We start from the raw sequence: 22,634 nt of genomic DNA, 5'->3' as shown, positions 1-22,634 counted from the left end.
TGTCGATGAAGGTCCTCCCCACGACGATTAGGGGGACGCGCTCATCTGTCACACTTCGGTAAATTTACTCGACCACCATTCTTGCCCGTCTCACCAGCACTTCTTTTCGCTCGACACTCTCCAGTACTACTACGTACTCAACAATAGGTCTCACTTCCTCCTGCAGTGCTCAACAGTCGACTCCTCTCTGCTATCGACACGGGCGTCGGATACTAGCATCTATGTTGATGGGATCACGGATCCCATCCCGTTGCGATGTTCATGTACGTCAGTAGTTATAATGCCTTGGCTTGTTAACAAACAAATATTTGAAGACGACTGTTACTGGTCTCTTCGCCTAGCTGGCGTTTTGGTTGTAGTGTCTTTGGTGTGGTGACCGAAATCAGGTAGTTGGTTGGTTCGTCGGCTGTCAGTCGGTTGGGTTGCCTTCCGATTTAGAGATTGTTGGTCATGCTGCCTGTCTCGTCTAAACGAGCGTTAGTTTTACAATTCCAGGCTGACACTTCGAAACTTCGGGGAGCGGTTCCGTATCTGTTACATATTAACTTCCCTCTTGTAGTTATTTGGTCGATGTGTGGCCTTCAGCCGAGTTTTTATATCCTGAATTAACGTTCCTATCTTGCCCTTTAGACATTAGATTCTTATTCGTTATATGGGGCCGGCCGTTGTGGCTGAGCGTTTCTAGGCGCTCCAGTCCGGAACGATGCTGCTGCTACGGTCGCAGGTTCGAATCCTGCCTCTGCCTAATATGGCTTTTGTAATCCTACGTGCTCTACATAGTGAAAACATGTTTCCTTGGCCTTGTCAATCATCAGTTCTGTCTCCAGTCGAACATATATGAGACACAATCGGACACTATCTCAGCGTCGGCCAGGAAAAGAATCCACCAAGTCCAATAGACATGGAACTCCACCACAAAACTGACATCCTGCGCCTGTACAACAAAATATCTGCTCGTCTTCATGCTTGCGTTCAACATTATGGCGGCTGCAACGCTTATTAAGGTACCAGCGTTCCACATTTCTAATGGCTTACCTTACACTTACATTAACCTATGATCATCCAATCTTAATCATATAAAAACCTTACCTAGAAAAGTGTATTTCAAAATTTTCATTTCTGAGCATTAATTATATTTTGGCGTTGAGATTTTATTCCGTCAGTGTGTAAACATACATAATGACGTGTTTTGTGGGGGTGTTCCCACTCCTTACAACCTTGTCATAACATATTAAAATTAGCGTAAATGTATTTTAAGTAGCGTGCAGGCACCATCCTAGATATCCACGTACAAGGGGTGTCCAGAAAGTACGTTCCGATCGGTCGCGAAATGGAAACGAGTTTGAAAATCCGCTAAAGCTTTACACAGATGTGTTAAGCAGCGTCTCTAGTATGACCCTAGACAGCATCTCGTCGCTCTTGTCATTTCTGAGTTCACAGGGAGTTTACAGTGAGTTCACAGTATTTTGTAGAAAATAGTGTCTCCCAGCAAGTACGAGGGCCTGATGAAAAATTTCGCCTGATGCTATGCAGCACACTTTACGTAACAGTCATGCGGTTTTTTCTTCAAGACAATTCTCAGCGGCATTCTGCATGGGCAATGATCTGCCTTTTATCTCTACTCACATGAACAGCTGGCTTTGATGACAACATTTTGGCACAAACAACGAGGTGTAGGAAAGCGTAGAGAATTGGCGGAAAGCACTGGCGGCTGCCTTCTATGATGAGGGTATTGGAGAGTTGGTACAACGCTACGGCAAATGTCTAAGTCCGAACGGCGACTATGTAGAGAGGTAGCAGGAAGGTGTAGCTAAATATTACAAATAAAACATTTCAGATTTTCACTGTGGTTTCAATTTCGCGATCAATCGCAACTTTCTGGACAGCCTTCGTATATACAGAGCTAGCACTTTCTTCTAGAGAGCGATATAAATGCGAATGGTTCTAGAGCCAATGTATATTGAATAATGTACTTTCCCTTCATCTGATTTCGAAGACGTATGTGCTGACGAAGCGTTTAAATCGATTAGAATTCGCATGTCGGATCGTGTATGTTAGGCCCCAGCCGAAACACCTCCTGCACTATGACCTACTTGTCAACTTCCAAGTCGTCCCATGTTTGCGCGGCAGCCACGGATATAGCAGTCGGGAGTAAGGTATGATTTTGAAATAAACGTTTCAGCAGCGTGAAGAGCGAGGATGGCTGTCCTAATGCCCAAGCGGATTTTATTCGAACTGCGTAACAATGCTTTATAGAGTAGGATAGCCGTTGACCCCTAATCTGTCTACGCTGTCCCTCGTTGACGACGGATGACCTTTCGGCAGGTGCGGCCTGGAGCGCGGCGCCCGCCCCGCGACAGACGCGGCCGCCGGCGCTGGCGGTGCCGCTGGCCGCCGCCCTGGTGGCCGCCGCCCCCACGGAGGCGGCGCCGGGGGCGGACTGGCCGCTCGACGCGTCCGACGTGCCGCCGCCCGCCGTTCGCTTCGTCACCGACAACTCCAGCATCGTCACCGCGCAGACCGGCTCCACGGCGCTCATCCCCTGCGTTGTCAGCAACCTGGGTGACGGCATGGTGAGTCCGTGTTGCATCAGTTCTGCCTAGCGATAACAGCAGTCGATACAGAAAAGATAGGGGATCAAGTATTAGAATTTAGACGAGCTTGGAAGACTGAAGGTCATATAAGGCAGTAGGGATGTATAACACTCCATAAGAATTTCTAAAAACACTGAAGTAGATGTCAACAAAACAGTTATTCATATTGGTTAGTTGAATTTCTGAACCTGGCAATAAACCACCTGACTTAGCGAGAAACATCATCCACACATAAAATTCCTGGCAGATTAAAACTGTGTGCCGAGCCGAGACTCGAACTCGGGACCTTTGCCCGCGAAAGGCATAGGTCCCGAGTTCGAGTCTCGGACCTGCACACAGTTTAAATCCGCCAGGAAGTTTAATATCAGCGCACACTCCGCCATAGAGTCAAAATTTCATTCTAGAATCATGTACACAATTCCGAAAATGGAGAGAGGTGACAAGTGCGACAATTATCGCACAACTAGCTTAACAGCTCATACATACAAGATGCTTACGAAAACGGAGAAGAATATTATGGAGGCGTTAGTGACAATCAGGTTCCTTTAGGAAAGGCAATTCGGGCGTTCCCGTTGATAATGGAAGCGAGACTAGGATTTTTACAACTAAAAAAACCGTTCAAAAAGTCAAACAGTGCAAGATGTACGATATTCTGAGGAAAATAGGTGTAAGCTATAGCGAAAGACGAGTAATGTAAAATGCGCGAAAGCACCAAGATGTAACAATAAGGCCACGAACGGTGTGTTTGGATTAAAAAGGGCGGAAGACAGGGTAGCCCTTCGCTCTCACTGTCAGTCTATACATCGAAGAAGCAATTCCGGAAATAAAAGATCAAGAACGGAATTAAAATCCAAGGTGAAACAATATCACTGATAAGATTCGCTCTTGACATTTCTATCCTCAGCGAAAGTGAAGAAGAATTAAAGGATGTGTTGAATGCAATGAACAGTCTAATGAGTACAAAACACAGACTGAGAGTAGAAGAAAGACGAAAGTGACGAAAAGTAGCTGAAATAAGAAGAGCGAGATGCTTGTTATCAGTATTCGTGAACACGAAGTAGGATGAGTTAAGGAATTCTGCTAGCTAGGCAGCAAATTAACCCACGACGGACGGAACAGGAAGGAAAATAAAAGCAGACTAGCACTAGCAAAAACGGTATTCCGACCAAGAGGAGTCTACTAGTATCAATCACAGGCCTTAATGCGAGGAAAAAATTTCTAAGAACGTGCGTTTTGATCACACCATCGTACGGTACTGAAACAGGGCATCGGCAAAAATAGAACATAACAGAATTAAAACATTTGTTATTTAGTGTTACAGAAGGAAATAAGGTGGACTGTTAAGGTATAGAATGAGAAGGTTCCGCAGAGAACCGGCGAGGAAAGAATAAATGGAAGACACTACTGACAAGGCGAAGGGACAGGCTGGCAGGACATCTCTTCTGACATCAGGGAATAACATCCGTTAACTAGAGAAAGTCGTATACGCCAAAAACCGTAAACGAGGAATGACAGTAGAGGGAGCTGTAGAGGGCAAAAACCGTAGAGGAAGACGGAGATTGGAATGCATCCAGCAAATAATTGAGAACGTAAGTTGCAATTGCTACTCTGAGACGAAGAGTTTCGTGGCTAGCCGCATCAAACCAGTCAGGAGAAAAGCAAAAAGAAACCGTTTTCGACACAGGCAACTGTTCGCATACCCTCGGTAGAATCGGTCGTATAGTGGTTATTTTGTCCGTACCACTTCATAAAATAGTCTTCCACAAAACAGTAAGGTGAGGAGATGTTTCATGTGCTCATAAGTATTTAACAACGACACTGCCGAAAGTGGCCACAGTATTTTGATTGATTGGATGCTTTCGTCCATTTTCCCAATGTTTGGCCAGTATTTTTCTCTAAAATACACCCACATTATTTAATTTACGTATTTTATTTTTGGTCTGTGCCTTAGTGATATTCCCTGTCAATACCCCTTCCAGTGACAAGTTATCCATTCCTGGGTTGTGAGGAATTTATCTTCTTTAAGGACCTTTACTTCTAGTCTACTGTGTACAGTATTCCGATCAGCTGTCCTGTTAGCACTTAACGTTCTTCCATTGCGCGTCATTTTAAATTATTCCAGTGTCCTTTCTCCTGGATTTTCAATGGCGCTTGTCTTTCATACAGTACTGCACTTTCAGAAACCTTTTAGTCACTCCCATGTCAATATCTAATACTAACTGTATGCCTTTATTTAAGGAAACACTCTTCACCAGTGCAATTCTACTTCTGATATCGTTTTGAAGATTTTCTCCATGGCCTTAAATGAGCAAGTCTACATTCAGGTGGATAGCAGATTACATTCTTTTTTAGCAAGTGTAAATTCCACTGCTGCACCTTTCCAATACCTTTTCTCTCTTTTTTAAAAATAGTCGATACTTGGAAACTATCTCTGGGTTCACAGCACAGTTCTAAAATTATAGATGGCAGAGCGTGTCATGGTTCAAATGGCTCAAATAGCTCTGAGCACTATGGAGCACTATGGTACTTAACATCTGAGGTCATTAATCTCCTAGAACTTAGAACCACTTAAACCTGACTAACCTAAGGACATCACACACATCCATGCCCGCGGCAGGATTCGAAACTGCGACCGTAACGGTCGCGTGGTTCCAGACTGAAGCCGGCAGGGAGTGTCATCAAAAAGATACAATATCTTATAAATTTCATTATAACATATTTATAGTGAGACTGCTTCACGTAATAGACAGCAAAAAATTAATGTCTACATAGCTTAAAATGTACCTTAGGTCACATAACTTAGCACACCGTATACGCGCTGATACCTGCCGTGCTTTGCTCAGTGTGTAATCGTACTTTCTAAATTGCACAGTCATTTCACATCATACGCTACAGTGTTGTTCGAAATTTTATGTTAAAAAAGGCGATATACGCCTCATTACCACTCTTCATTCCTCTCGTCTGTACTTTATCACTATGAAGTATGCTGTTCATTCTGTTCCATATGTTTAGCAATTGTTCCTTACATCGTGCCAATATTGCTATGCCTCATATACAAAGACACTATGTATGTGCTTTGCACGATGTTTATCTTCGTAAATCAGTCAGCAAATCGACGTTGAAATTCGCTTAAGATGGATACCTGACTAATGGTCCGAAGAGCACCAGCACACAGAACCGTCAATAAGAATTTTGTTCAAATATCGCGATGCCCTTATTGTAATTAAAGAAGTCAATTCTTGCTCAGTACTTTCTTTTGCTTGGAATTGTATTCATTAATTTAGTTAACAAGTATGTCATCGGTATTGGAAATATACTAGTAACTCTAGACACAGGGATCTTAGATCACGTTCTGAATACTACGATCTCTGGTAACCATCACAGGTAAAAGACTGTTAGTGACGGATATGGTGGCCTTCCCAGTTGTATTGGTATTGGAAGGCTTTTTTTGTACCAATTCCGCAGAATAACAGCCTGAAAAACTAAGTTATTATTTCGAAACTTCCATCAGGTTAAATTTCATAAATTCAATTTAATTTTACATTCCTTCAACATGAACGATAAAGTTTAAAAACCTAGTGAATTAACTGTCCACAATAAAATACGGTTGCTGAAGCAAAATGTTTTAAATGCTTACGGAAAGTGTGGTTGACTCATTTACACAACAACACAACCTGTTGTCCCTTGAACGTTCAATATGGCCCATGGCACAGTAGTGCCAAAACTAGATTACACGTACGTCAGTTACAACTTGGATGTCCATCTTCAAGGAAACCGAATTAATCTTGGCATACTATCGGTGACCAGGCACACCCATTGATTATAATTGTCTAACATACATTTACCGCAAAATGGCCACAATTTTTAAGCATTTGAAGAAACATCCCAAAATCTTAATAACTGTCATTATAACCGTGAGTACTAACTCAAGTCACATTGTTGTATTAGAAAGCAGACAGCATACAACCTTAGTCCACCAGTATTCTAAAAGACTCAGTGATATTTACAATTAAAGATAATGGATGCCCTTTAAGACGCAACATTGCTTGTAACAGTCTCATGCAGTGTGCCCAATAAGTGCGCAAAAACTATTAGATTTAAGCTAGGCTAAAACAGACAGACACACACACACACACACACACACACACACACACACACACACACACACACACACACACACACAAACACACACACACACACATCTAATATACACACACTGCTCGTGAAGTTTTTTATGAGCCGCTCAGTGTCAACAGAAAGCATCTGTTGGTTTGTCACTACTAACAAATCTACTCTTATATCGCAATCTTGCGAGATCTTTTAATGAAGTGATTTCAAGTTATTATAATAAGACATTTGTTTTACCGACATGTGTTAACAGGGGCATTAGAACTTAATATACAGCTGTCCTGCAGCGACTCAAAGTCATTTCTGTATTGAGTGTGCACCAGGGCAGTGCTTTTGTTGCTGGAGTACTTGTTCTTTATTGAGTTTTACTGTCCATTTTAATAATTACCGATAGAACATATATCGTACTACACTTACCTCGAATCGCCCTGTTAAACCTGTTAAATGAGGATGCAAAATTGCAGCCTTTTTAGATGTAATGAGAAAGAAACCGACGCTTTCCATCGGCACTACGCGTGTCATGAAGGATTTGGTAAGATCTGTTTGTTTGGGCTGACTCCAGATACACAATACTAAAACGAAATTTCAGATAACTCTCCAATACAAAAAACGCCTTGTGTGTCTCTTACGAGAGACACGCTATATACATATGCACTAAAGCGGCAAAGAAACTGTTATTGGCATACATATTCAAATACTGAGATGTGTATACATGCAGAATACGGCCCTGCGAATTGCAACGCCTGTATAGGTGTGTGGAGCAGTTGTTAAATTGGTTACTACTGCTACAATAGCAGGTTATCAAGATTTAAGGAAGTCTGAACGTCATGTTATAGTCTGCTCATGAGCGATGGGACATAGCATCTCAGAGATGAAATGTGGATTTTCCCGTACGACTATTTCACGAGTGTACCGTGAATATCTGGAATCAGGTAAAATTTCAAATTTCCGACATCGAACCGGCCGGAAAAAGGTCCTTCAAGAACGGAACAAACGACGACTGAAGAGAATCTTTCAACGTGACGGAAGTGCAACTCTTGCGCAAATTGCTGCAGGTTTCAATGCTGGGCCATCAACAAGTGTCAGCGTGCGAAACATTCGACGAAATATCATGGATAGGGGTTTGGGAGCCACACGTGTGCTCTTGATGAATGCATGACACAAAGCTTTACGCCTTGCCTGGGCTCGTCATCACCGACAGTGGACTGTTGATGACATAAAAAATGTTGCCTGATCTCGTTTCAAATCATATCGTGCGGATGGATGTGTAGGGGTATGGAGGCAAGTTACGTCGTGTTACGGTTCTTCAGCATATGTAAGGCAGTGGCAGAAAATTTCCTCCAGAATACAAAGTATAATGTTGAGCGACCTCAGTGTACACTGATACAGCTACAAGAGCCATGCAAGGTAAATGTTATGGGACAGTTTTTCGGAACATATATAATTCATATAAATTCAGATTAGAGATTCACCTTCGACTTGAATAATTAATCACGATCAGACAATTTAACTGGAATTAAGTGTACGAGGGATTGTTGGTTTCTGTACTAATCCAAAAATTAATTTGCATGCTAGTTGGAAGTGAAGGAATCTTCTCGAAACCGAAGCACACTGGGCGATGCAAGTACTGCGCTGAGTGCTCGAATGTCTTTGGGCCATAATGTGACCCTGTTATTGTACAAACCCTGTTGTCACTTTCACACCAGCGCTACAGCCTGGCCATCCACACAAATGCAAAGAATTTCGCCGTGCCCATCCACTAAATGTATCTCTCTTCTGTCGATTGCCTCGCTACCTATCATATACCTAACTATCCATTTACGTGTTAATCCAATGCGTAGATGTAGCTCATTGACCCTATTATGTACGTATGTCGAATAAGTGTGATTTTGCTAACTAGGGAGAAAGTGTAGGAAACGACTTCTGCAACGACAAGGAACAAGGAACGACATACGGACATTTGGCTGGAAATGAATTACAAGGCAGCTAAACCAACTTTAAGGTAGAGATATAGGACATTTGACAGTGCAGGTTTCCGTGGTACAAGGTACTCATGAGAACAAACAGGAGAAGTCCCAATGTTCTGTCTACACTAGTGTTTCACTGCTGTGGTGGTACTAAACAAACACCACCGGTCCAGCGTCAATGTATGGTCGACATACCTCCACACGCAAGTGTGAAAGTGACCTGGAACACATTCATGTAGTGACCACATAATTCTTCGTACCAACAGTGGCACATCTTCCGACGCGTATATGCCTAACATGTGAGGTGTTGTGGATGGATGACAGGTTTTCGCCAAAAATATCGTACCACACACTGAGACTCAAGCGGTGCTGATCGTTCACTGACAATATGCTACTAAAGCATTAGTACAAACGTACGCATTTCCACATACCTGGCGTTTTCTTACCTGCGCTTTGAACCATTCATTTCTACACTGTCCAAAATCTTCATGTTGATTAAAAACGCCGATGCAGTTTTATGGGGTTTAGTAACATTAGGCATAGTATCAGGCAAATTCCACTAAAGAAAGAGAACGTTAAATAATACCAGGTTATGTTACAAAGGAGGTCAAATCTTTTGCCAAAACTGGTGGACTGCAAGTAATATGAAATATGGTAAAGATCAATACTTGCAACTTCAGTACGATGCTGTAGAACATTTAATTCCTCCTTCGACCGCCCCCGCCCCCCAACCCCCCCTCCCCCACCCAGTATTCGAAGAACTTCACTCCGTTCTAAAATTTAGAAGGAAAAGCCGTGAACCTAACATATGGATGTAGGTAAACAGTTGAAATATGGGGGTGTGGAGGAATAGGATGAAACAGATAAAGGAGTAAACCGGAGAAAACAGCACGTTCGAGTAGATCCAACTTTACGGAGTTCAGAAGAACACCGCGGATGAGCGCTGGTTAACGAGGAAGCAAATGACGGGCTATAAGCCTTGTGGCGCATGCGCAAAAGCACTAGGCACACTATGAGTGTAAGTAAATTACTAAATACCGGCTGTACGCTAGTCTACAATGACAAATACTACAACAGAAAATATAAACTGGGTACTATTGACAGATCTATATGGTGTACTTTGGGAAACTATCAAAAATGTTCATATCCAACTTGGAATTCGTATACCTCCCTCGGAACGTATTTCCAGTCACACGTACATCAAAACCCTTTTCCTCTTTGTGATTTCAGTGTTCGGTTACTTCAGTTTGTCCTCAATTAGCAAAATGTCAATGAACGTAGAAATGGGTTGTGCTATAAGTTCAACGTACATATTCATTAAATCTTGAATATATCATATGCTTCCTCTTCACCTAATTCACAGCATTTAGAAAAACATTGTTAAATTAGGTCAGTCATCTATAGAAGGTATATTCAAATCTAACAACATTTCGATCAGCTGTGAATTATTACGGCTCTTGTCGTAGAGATAGTAGACGAGCGACAGTTCAAAGAGGTCATGTGCGACACAGCATATGGTTGTATGCAATAGTTCAATCAGCTTACTGTGTCACCAAAAGATGGAACAAAAGAGAAAATACTCTTCTAACTTTTTCCGTCTGACGTTGATGGTTACTCATAAGAACGACTACCAAGTCAGTGGACATTAGAGAGTATTTAGCTGATTACGTGTATCTGACAGCAAAACAAATATATTGCCTCTCACACTAGTATAAGGAATAAAGTACCTAGGAACCAGATATGTTCTTTGTACGTCTGTATATTAGGATTCACTAGTGAAGAAGGTGAACCATATAAGACAGAGAGTTGCTGATAGAAATTACACTTTGTTCATTTTCGAGTAGTTTTTGAAATATGAAATCTGTGTCAAGATAAAAATAAGAAGAAATTAAATTGTTTAACTCCCCTGACAGTTCATACAGTTCAGCCTGAAGAATTGCTTCTTGTCTATGTATGCAACTGAATCTGAGAAGAATGATATAAGATACCATAACTACTTCACTAACACAGCAACAAGCAATTTACGTTTATAAACATAGGAAACCGTGACATCAGGGTTTAACATTCAGTTGTTCCTCCCACATGAAAGAGCTATGCAGTTGTTCAAGGAACCAAGCTGGCATTCACGTTTAGAGGTTTAGCGAAACAATAGCTCGGCTTCCTCCGAATACCGGATGTCTTAAACCCTGCAACTCATCGCTCACTTTCAATGAAACGATTTTGAATTACAGTACACGGTTGCAGAAATCTTGAAATACGCATTTATTATCATAATACTAATTCCAGTTCGACAGCTACCTGACTTCCTACGGAATTATATTTTGTCGTTTGAGATATAGTGTTTTGAACACGTTCAAGTTTCCATTTCATAATTTCATCATAACAAAGGACACGTACGCATCATTGTGTTGTATTGTCAGTTACCTTCCTATCTCTCCTCTGTTTCCTATTGTTGGTGTCCGTAGTAACGTTGTTCACAATAAGTTGTGCTTCAGACCCATTCGAAGCTCACGTAACCATTGCAGAAAAAGGAAATTTCCTCTGACAGGCATTATGTTTCGCGTTACCTTTACCTTTTAAAGGGAGCGTAATTAGACGCTACCTGTTTCCGTTTCACAGACGGCCTTAAGGCAGGCTGAATAAAATATAATATCGCGACTTGCTTCCGAAAGGAAGTCACGTTTTCCGATTATTAATTGGACACCGTTGCGCAAGTTGCCTTGAGACTCAATATTTTAGAAGCATTTCTCTCTTCAGGTGAGAGTAAAAGCATCGTTGTAGGAACGGTCAACGTATTTCCTTCCTTACAGAATCGCAAAGAGTCAGGTCATATTTTTCCAGCTTCGGCTACTGAATAGCGCATGAAGTATAAAAGAAAAATGATAAGTGAAGAGCAAATAATAGTGACGTACAGTAACGAGGTTTGAGATAATGCATAACATTTCTTGAATCAGCTCATAAACTGCCCTTCGAAGTTATGCAAAATTGGAAAATGGCTGTAGCACACAGTGACCGGGTTTCTGACAGAGAATAACATTTCTTTTGAAATCGATAGGGGCCGTCTTTCGAAGTTGTATGGAAAAAAATCAACAAGAATTATAACCTTATTTACAAGCTCTGGCAGCTAAGACGCTACAAACAGAACGGTTACATACACAAGAAATACGTTTTGTTCATTGTGTTCTACAGCTTTTATAAATTCTAGAGATGACATCATGTAACATACTAATTTTCTTCTAATTTTTTGTTATGCGACCGTTTTCGGTCAATGACAACTATCCAGCACAGATTTTTGCTACCACTAAGACCTAAAGCCATCTAAAAACCAAGGTGTCACAAATATAATGTTTATAAATAATACTTAATCATGCGGAGGTACATGTACAGAATATCAGTTACAGAATTAAAAGGGAAACGGCCGCACAATAAAGAAAAATTGAACAGCAGTTTAAGGTGTTACATGGTACTATTTCACCATCCACATCTGGTAACTACGTATGCATCGTCAAGTAGTAGCTGGCAGGAATATTTTAGCAGTGATAGCACAAAACCCACTACGACCCAGCGTATATCAGAGAGTGGAAACAGCCATACATTACTAAATTCCAAAGACTTTCATCATTTACATATTTCGCACCATCATGATGGAAACAAATTTAAAATATTGTTATATTTTTTCAATGGTGTCTTTGAAAATTGCACAGAAATGATGCCTTGTAATAGAAGATTTCTTTCCCTTTTTTTTTTTTTTTTTTTTGGCGAAACAAACATCAGTGTGTCGACTGAAAATCCACGCTAGCAGACAGAAGAGAATGCATGAACAACACTGGCCTGTCAACCAGGAAGCACCCATATTTTTAATCACATAATTGGTTCTGGTTTTACTGACAAGAGTCTCAATAGCCAGAAGTACCTACAGTTCCTCGCAGATATACTGCCTCATTTATTGAATGGCCTCCTACTAGACATACAGAATTTCTCGACGCACCCACATGATCGATGTCCTGCCTGTTCCTCACTGGAATGTAGACACCTTCTTAAAAGAACGTTTTGTAATAGCTGGATCTGTTATTCTGAAAGCAGAAAATATTTCGCACTCTTACCACATGAACCATCTCTGGACTCCAGTCGGTTGGAAATAATAAAATGAGTTCTACAAGGAAATGCTCCCGATGACATGGAAAAGTACAAAAATAAGTTCCATTAAGCAAAACGAGTAGCATTGTCTGCTGTGAAGGGATTAATCGCATGCAACTATAATCAAGATCAACATTTGGAGCACATGATATCAGAGTCAAAATGATAAACATTAGAATTGTCTCTTAGCTACACGTTTCCTTACCTTTGGTATGGTATAAATGCGTTTCTAATGCCGCTTCTCCGGATGGCAGGACAATGATTTGCTACACTTTTACATTGTTACCATTTGTTGGTGTTCTGCACGTACCATGTTATCGAAATACTATTCAAGATTAATTCCAGTACCGCAAAACCGCAAAAACTAAATAATTCCATTAAAAAACAAACAGGTGGTATAATTCATTAGCTATAAACTTTAAACCATATTCCTTCCTTTTATTTCATTTTCACGCTAACCAAAGTATTTTACTCAGCGTCCTACGGTTGCACACTCGTCCTCTACGACTTCTTACTGAGAGAAACTGGAACATACTCGTATATCACTAACCTGAGCAAAAAATTCAGCGTTTGTTGGTAGTAAAATAAACAATTTCCTTTCTTAAAAAGTGAATGGTTGTCCTTATTCAAACGAAAAATATCTTTATGCTTGAAACTTTGATTTTAAGGTCTTCAAAAACTAGAAAAATTCCGTTCTAGGAACTGAAATATGTAATTCTTCAGGGTTTTCCAGCGAGGCATTGTTATGTTGAATAATCGCGCAAGAAAGACGAGTAAGTGGCAGAAACACGAGTGTTCAACATGACCACTGAAATATACTTTGCGACCCAAAGTCTTGTGCTAATGATTGATTAAGATAACATTTCTGTTTCCTCTTCTAGACGTAATGGGTTTCAGAAAAGGTTCTTGGAAAACGATCATACCAGCAAGAGTAAATCTCCTTCTCTTGGCTAAAATTAAAGTTATCCAGTTTTGTAAATGAGGCGAATGAGATAATTTTAGTTGACCTATCATATGCATAGGTAAAGGTAATAAAGAGAAGGACACACTCAACGAAATAGCTAAATGATCCTCCATTCTTGTAATGAGAGATGTGAACAGTATAGAATTTAAAGAATTCTACAGCTTGGAAAAGTTGCAGTTCTCCTACGTTCCAATAAATCTTGGCCATTAATCAACCTGGATGGAAGATTAATGCAAAAGGCACAGAAAATAGTAGCATTCATATTGCAAAAAACTTGTAACAGTGTAGTGTCAATCATAGTTCTCAACTGGTTTCGTTTCCTTACCTTATACCTGTAACTGGTGTTAGATTCCGTAGCTTTTAGGCGTTCGTGTTAAGCGAACATTGTTCCAGACTTGTGCCCAATAACTGCGGGGGCACTGAGGCACAATGGGTGGCGTTAAATCGTTTCTCTTTATTTTTTTTATTAATTTTTTCTTACTCAAGAAATATTAGAAACTAAGAGTTATAGAGAAAACATATTTTATTCCTAAAATTATCTAATAAAATGTTTAGCTTGTCAACAAACCAGCAAACATTTCTGTCACTGTAATGATAATTTATGCTTAGCGAAACATGTAGAACTGTGGAAGATGGAAAACTAATGTCACCGAGAAGAAGTGTAGAGGCCACTTCGCTTGTCTTCTCCCTGCCATTTTGTCTTTCTTTCTTATGAACATGTACTGATAACATGTAAGCAGGATTTATCTCTAATTTTCTCGTTTAGTAATTCCGTATTTTAGTATAATTAGTCGATGTAAGTATTTAAAATCGTTCAAATGGCTGTGAGCTACATGGCTTCAACATCTGAGGTCCCCTTGAACTTAGAACTAATTAAACCTAACTAACATAAGGACATCACAGACATCCCTGCCAAAGGCAGGATTCGAACCTGCGACAGTAGCGTTGGCTTGGTTCCATACTGAAGCACCTGGAACGCTCAGCCACAACGGCCGTCTAAATATTTAAAAGCGCTACCAACCTGGCTCCTATCATATTTATAATTTGTATTGTGTTTTGAGTATTTCTCAGCTGCTAGATAGGAGAAGTTGGAGGAGGGCTCTTCGAGGGTCAACGACCGAACACTCTTCGTGTTTTCATTTATTTATTTATTCATTTACTTTCCTTGGATAAAATTACTTTGGGTTTTGGGGCGTTTCATTGTACGTACTAAACAGTTAAATTACCGATATGTTATTCCTTTCTGGGATCCTCTTCAGGACGGTTCACTCTTCGTGTTCTTTCCTTAATTGATTATCTGTCGGAAGCTAGAACCGGCCTGACATGTTTTACGCGATCATTTCTCTTAGTGTATACTGTTGTGTCGTGAGGCGTGGGTTTGATGAGTTACCGCCATCCAACAATGACGTCTAAAGCCTTCCCATTGACGTGATGAGGCATAGATTATAAGAAGAATACAGATAAGCTTCAGTCAGAGCTACAGAAACTCCACTGAGCTGCATCGTCCACTGTTCTTAAATGAGATTACTGTCCGTCATGAATCCGGCTTGTCTCCATGTCGTTTGAATAACATCATTCTATTTCATGAACTGCTACATAACTCTGCCCCTTTCGCAAAATTCAGTTGAAAATATCATTTCGGGACAGAATGCAACGCCACAATGTATGTGTTATGTAACGGGTTACTGATAAGTTTCTGTGGGGTTTCAGAACACTATTCTGCTGGAACCAGAAATACAGACAAAAAGACAATATCAGTGAAGAGATCTCCAAAATTTTAACTCACAATACAGATGCTCAATACAAACTGTGTTTGTATTTGCCGTTTACTGAAGTCACTGCTGCTTGCTGACCTCGAAGACGAGACAACAGTTAACTTTCTAAATCTGGTAATTGTGTCAATTACAGGACGTATACACAGCCAATTCGGTTGCACAAAATATTTTCAGTTGACCATGGTTTCGATTGCACTAGGATTGTCTTCATCAGAACAAAAAGTTACATGGAATACACGTAATCAAATGTTCAAATGTTCAATTGTGGGTGAAATCTTATGGGACTTAACTGCTAAGGTCATCAGTCCCTAAGCTTATACACTACTTAACCTAAATTATCCTAAGGACAAACACACACACCCATGCCTGAGGGAGGACTCGAACCTCCGCGGGACCAGCCGCACAGTCCATGATTGCAGCGCCTAAGACCGCACGGCTAATCCCGAGCGCTAGCGTAATCACACCATGGTTTAAAACGTCTGAGCCGGTATGTTTAATTGTATTCCATGTAACTTTTTATTCTGACCAAGATAGCCCTAGGGCAATCGCAACCGTGGTCAACTGACAAAATTTTGTGCAATCGAAGAGGCTGCTTATACTTCCTGCAATTAAATTTCGTACGGTTGCTGGATCACAGCCAATCAAATGTTTAAACTACTGTGAAATTAGCCAACAGTGTCAGATACGTACGCGTATACTACTGCTGCACGAATCTCGTACATAGTTAATTGCTAGTTTTATTGCAGTTAATTAACTGCACCACATTTTTACTGTTTTTTTAGTGTTCTAAAATAGTCTGTTAATATTTATGACCTCGTAAATGTCAATATTACTTTCATCACCACAAATATTTTAATTTTGTGTCATCTAATCCAACACGCAATATTGGTTTTTTGGCTCTATCCTAATATGTATGTTAAAAGTAAGTCTTGATCCTTCTTGTATGATGAAAGTAGTCGCCTATGGACTATGCCATATTGTGCTATTTTACCTTCGAGTTGCCGGCAAGCCACACTTGAATGCATCGCTCCATTTGTTTTTACTTTTGTAGAAAAATGACTGACAGAAAGAAGAGGCCTAGAGTTATCCCATTTCAGTTGTAAATTCACTCCTGACTTCGTTTGTCGACACGAAACGTTAAAATATTAAACTAACAGAAACTGTAAAACTGTAGCTAGCTATGCCATACACTTTTTCAACTATAATTGTTTCATTATTTTACTAGAAATACTCGTGAGTCTCTTGGGCTCTCGATATTCTGTCCCAAATGTTAATTTAATCAGTTTTTTTGGCCGTATCCACATGTTATCCATTGTCAGTCGCCTCACTGCTACTAACAATCCCCACAGAGTTGGCATCGCTTCCCTGGGATGCGTCACAAGCCCTAATCTCGTGAACAGCGAGCAAGGGTCGGCGGCAACGAATCAACAAGAAATGCGCCTTTCACGTGATCATACAAGGTGCGTGATCACCTTCTGGACGATTTCTTTTCTTTACGGAACTTTTACATCCAGATTACTACATGAAATGGTATTGTGTTCATGAATAAATTTAAATATTCGTTTACTTACCAAAAGTACAATAATTTATACACTCACAATAATTTGTGGGAGCATCTGATCTGTTCATGGATACTGTCACCTTACAGCCCTTCTGTAGGCTCGTGTACTTTCTTTCAGTCCCGTAGACGGAACGAGGTTCTTTTCAATCGGCTTCGGATAGGCCACAGTCCTATGACGCTTGTCTTCCTGCTTCGGCGTGAGGACCCTCCAATGTGTGGTGCTTGTGGCATCCAGGTCACTGTGCGCCACGTTTTATTGGATTGCGTTTTATTTTCTGACCAGCGGGCCGCGGCTGATTGCCAGCTGATATACCATCTCTTTTAGGAAACAATCAAACGAATGTGGTTAAAGTTTTAAAGTTCTGGAACTTGTCAAATGTTTTTACAAAGACTTTAGCGAGAAGGTCTTAATTTGTTCACTGTGTGACAATCTCGCTCTTATTTTATGTAAGCGGCCAGACATTGACCATTTTCTGTGGCATTCTTGCTGCTACGTTTTCGTTTTCCTTACGTTTTACGTCCTTGTATAGCATTTTCCTTCTTTTCCTGCTTTCTTTGCGTGTGTGCTTCGGTTTTGCTAAGTCTATCCACATTCGTTTTTTTAATGTCTGGCAGGGCGCTGATGACTTCGACGTTGAGAGCCCGTAAGCCCCAACACACACACTCTAATTAATTTCATGCGAGTGTGTAAAAGAGATTATTTGTCTACATGTTCCAACACTTCTGCCTCCTAGTCGTACGCTCTGCTACTGCACCACTTTAAGAATCGATAGAGATATGCAGTATCCAATACTACATGCAATTTTTTGTATCTCTTCTGTTTTTCACTCAGTTGTCGTCTGACATTCCAGAGTAGTTCTCAACCATCTTATGTACGTAGAACCAAAAATTGTAAGTGGTAATTTCGTAATCTCAATTATTTTTCTCTGATATAGCATGCTAATGTTCTTGGATAACAGGTGTTCACAACTTCCAGCGTGGGCTTCCTCCCAGTTTGACCTGCACTAATAGAAAATGAGAAAAGTACACATTCATACAAGTGACTAAGAAGTGACGTACTTGGGCGGGACACTAGAGACAGCAGTTAATGTGATGATCAAACGCACAGCGCTGCGGTCATACCAAGTACCACGTTATCAGCCGTGGAACGCTGCAAGCCTCTCATCAGTCGTTCATCTCCAGAGCCAGTAGTAACCGTATGCTGTACCATACGGAAATCCAACCGTGTGAGCAAGATTGTTAGCATGACGCGAGAACGTGGACTTGAACCATTCGTGCAACTGACAGCGCTGAGATAGGTCGTGTTGTGCGTCTACGGGAGGCAGTGATGTCACATCGCAAAACCTGTGTCTTCACGGTGTATCGATGTTATCCCCAACTGTCATCCTCGTCATCCTGGGTCTAGATGGAAGCGCTGCACAGATGCATGCCATAGAAACGCATCTTATAAAGTGTCGTATCGAGTCGCACCACGTCATCACTGCAAATTACACTCTCGACCCACGGTATATTACCGAGTATTTCCTCTGAGGTCCCGCAATGGAGCAGTCCGCCTCTAGAAGTGTCGCGACAGGCTCTTGTGGATGGACGAATGGAGATCTGTTTTGCCTTCTGTGATGAGACTCGCCACTGCCTTATTGCCAACGATGATCGTAACGGTGTGGCTCTGTGCAGGTGATCGCCAAAGTCCTGGGAGGACACGAGAGAGGCACGCAAGGCATCATGGTGTGGATAGTCATATTTTACAATGGCTGTTTTCCTATGGCGGTAGCAGAGAGGACAGTGAACAGTGCTCGTTAGGTCCAAAATATCGTACGTTCCGTCGATTTAACATTAGTGTACCAACAAGAGGACGTGCTTTTCCAACACGACAGTGCACGTCTACATACATCGTGCGCCACCCGACATGCTCTCCAAGGCTGACACCGACTATCCTGACCAGAACGATTCCCAGATCTACACCACACTGAGCATGTTCAGAACTGGATGAAACGTCACGTCCGGCAATAAATCTGGCCAAACTGAGGCGCGATGTCGAAATTACAGAGCAGCTATGTAAGACTACATACGTCATCTCTACGGTCGTCTCCATGAAAGAATTGCAGTCTGCACTGCTGCAACAGCAGAGCATACGGGGTACCAGAGCTGAAATTTCGCGCGCCACGTCGACCCTACTCAGATACGTATGGCTTTGTCGGTGTGATTGTTTGACTATACACTCTCAAGAGTCTGTCAATAAAATTTCCTTCTGCTGGCCCAACTAATTCTTGGTGTTCTTCTCTAACTTTCCACTATCGTATCTGGCTTCAGAGATCACATGGTCGATGACAGGCTAGAGATGCTACCATACAGTCTTTTAATACTTTGTTTCGAGTACAATGTAGTCCGTCTGGGGTAATGTGACCCGCCACAAATTCCTTCCCTGTGCCAACATCTTCATCTCAGAGTACACTTGCAACGTACGTCCTATATTATTTGCCGAATGTATTCCAAAAATGGTTCAAATGGCCCTGAGCAGTATGGGACTTAACTTCTGAGGTCATCATTCCCCTAGAATTTAGAACTGCTTAAACCTAACTAACCTTAGGACATCACACACATCCATGTCCGCGGCAGGATTCGAATCAGCGACCGAGCGAGGTGGCGTAGTGGTTAGCACACTGGACTCGCATTCGGTAGGACGACGGTTCAATCCCGTCTCCAGCCATCCTGATTTAGGTTTTCCGTGATTTCCCTAAATCTTTTCAGGCAAATGCCGGTTTGGTTCCTTAAAAAAGGGCACGGCCGATGTCCTTCCCCATCCTTTCCTAACCCGAGCTTGCGCCCCGTCTCTAATGACATCGTTGTCGACGGGGCGTTAAACACTAACCTCCTCCCCCTCCTCCTCGAATCAGCGAACGTAGCGGTCGCGTGGTTCCAGACTGAAGCGCCTAGAACCGCTCGGCCACAACGGCCGGCGAATATATTCCAATAAATGTTTTTCCTCTACAGATATTACCCTCTATAGCTCCCCCTAGGACCATCGTAGTCACTCCCTGCTGTATTAATACGGTTATTTCCTGATGTATTAACAGGTGACCTATCATCCTGTAGCGTTTTCTTCTCAGTGTTTTCCACATGCTTCTTTCGATTCTGTGCAGAAAATTCTCACTCCTTACCTTATCGGTCCACCTAATTTTCAACATTCTTCTGTAGCACTACATCTCAAATGCTTCTATTATCTTCCTTGTCGCACACAATATCTAAAAACATTCTCCAAAGGAACGTTGATGTGCTGTGTACATGTGGGTTATGAAAGGCCACGACCGCCGTAGGACTTGGAGTGGGTGTTACAGTGTCTCTGTTGATACAGATTTATATTCAGCTCAATCAGCCCAGTATTTTAGTGAATAGACTTACTCTTGGCAACTTCATAATAATCAGCAATGGCTGCCGAAGACTTCCGGCGTAAGAAGTCACCCTTATTCCGCCAATGGCCGCCGGCCCGATGTGGCCGTGCGGTTCTAGGCGCTACAGTCTGGAACCGAGCGACTGCTACGGTCGCAGGTTCGAATCCTGCCTCTGGCATGTATGTGTGTGATGTCCTTAGGTTAGTTATGTTTAATTAGTTCTAAGTTCTAGGCTACTGATGACCTCAGAAGTTAAGTCGCATAGTGCTCAGGGCCATTTGAACCATTTTGCCAATGGCCTTGCCCAGTTGGGCGGAGGAGCGGACTAGCGATCATTGCAGTCTCTTGTCCTTGGGGTGGGAAACTGCCCCTAAGGGTGCAAGAATCGGCATTTATAAACGGCATGAGGATGCAGAAGCCAATGGAAAGCACTGCATTAAAGGCACGTAACCGATATCCACAGGAAATGTCGACTTTTATTGAAAAACAGCCATGATGATCTCTCCATTGGCGAGGGATTCCGGGATAGTCCTCCATTCGGATCTCCGGGAGGGGGTTTCCAAGAGGAAGGTGACCAGGATAAAAATATTCAATAACCAACGAAACGATAACGATCTACGAGACGGAGCGTGGAATATGAGACCCTTGAATGTGTTTTGGAAGCTACAAAATCTAAAAAGGGAACTGCAAAGGCTCAATCTAGATACAGAATAGGCCACTGATGTGAAACAGATAGACGAAAATTATTTTTGATCAGGTGAGTATAGGGTTACATCAATAGCAGCACAAAATGGGAAAAAGGGGAGCAGGATTCGTTATGAATAATAAGAAAAGACAAGTCTGTTACTGTGAACAGTTCAGTGTTAAAGGTGCTCTCACCAGAATCGACAGCAAACCAACACCGACAACGGTAATTCGGGTATATATGACGACATAGCAAGCTGAAGACGAAGAGATAGAGAAAGTTTATAAGCATATTGAAAGTGTAATACAGTGCATAGAAGGAGATGAAAAGGTAACAATCTAGGGGGACTTGGATGCAGGTGTAGAGGAAACTGTAGAAGAAAAGGTTACAGGATAATACGGGCTTGGGGCAAGTAATGACAGACGAGGAAGACTAATTGATTTCTGATATAATTTTTTTGCTAGTAATAGAGAATACTTTGTTCGAGAATCACAAGCATAGGAGGTATACTTGGAAAAGGCAGGGTGATACGAGAAGATTTCAGTTAGGTTACATCATGATCACTCAGAGCTCTCGAAATCAGATACTGGATTGTAAGGTGTATCCAGGAGAAGATATAGACATCATCATCATCATCATCATCATCATCATTTAAGACTGATTATGCCTTTCAGCGTTCAGTCTGGAGCATAGCCCCCCTTATAAAATTCCTCCATGATCCCCTATTCAGTGCTAACATTGGTGCCTCTTCTGATGTTAAACCTATTACTTCAAAATTTTTCTTAACCGAATCCAGGTACCTTCTCCTTGGTCTGCCCCGACTCCTCCTACCCTCTACTGCTGAACCCATGAGTCTCTTGGGTAACCTTGCTTCTCCCATGCGTGTAACATGACCGCACCATCTAAGCCTGTTCATCCTGACTGCTACATCTATAGAGTTCATTCACAGTTTTTCTTTGATTTCCTCATTGTGGACACCCTCCTGCCATTGTTCCCATCTACAAGTACCTGCAATCATCCTAGCTACTTTCATATCCGTAACCTCAACCTTGTTGACAAGGTAACCTGAATCCACCCAGCTTTCGATCCCATACAACAAAGTTGGTCGAAAGATTGAACGGTGCACAAATTACTTAGTCTTGATACTGACTTCCTTCTTGCAGAAGAGAGTAGATTGTAGCTGAGCGCTCACTGCATTAGCTTTGCTACACCTCGCTTCCAGTTCTTTAACTATGCTGCCATCCTGTGAGAATATGCATCCAAAGTACTTGAAACTGTCCACCTGTTCTTTGTTCCTCCTATTTGGCACTCAATCCGTTTCTATTTCTGTCCCACTGACATTACTTTCGTTTTGGAGATGCTAATCTTCATACCATAGTCCTTACATTTCTGATCTAGCTCTGAAATATTACTTTGCAAATTTTCAATCGAATC

The 22,634-nt window shown here is 41.6% G+C and overlaps 1 protein-coding gene across 1 annotated transcript in view; it reads left to right on the top strand.

Moving 5' to 3' along the window:
- Window positions 1-2,331: 2,331 nt before the first annotated feature.
- LOC126272551 (zwei Ig domain protein zig-8-like) overlaps window positions 2,332-22,634 on the top strand; it is a 196,108-nt gene continuing 175,805 nt past the window's right edge. The window contains exon 1 of the mRNA XM_049975471.1: window positions 2,332-2,573. Coding sequence (XP_049831428.1) covers window positions 2,571-2,573 — 3 coding nt within the window. The 5' untranslated portion in view covers window positions 2,332-2,570. The remainder of the gene's footprint in view (window positions 2,574-22,634) is intronic.

This window comes from Schistocerca gregaria, chromosome 5 (assembly GCF_023897955.1).
Source record: "Schistocerca gregaria isolate iqSchGreg1 chromosome 5, iqSchGreg1.2, whole genome shotgun sequence".
NCBI classification, from domain to species: domain Eukaryota; kingdom Metazoa; phylum Arthropoda; class Insecta; order Orthoptera; family Acrididae; genus Schistocerca; species Schistocerca gregaria.
Note: the sequence above shows the minus strand (reverse complement) of the source record. Positions and strands in the feature narration are given on the sequence as shown.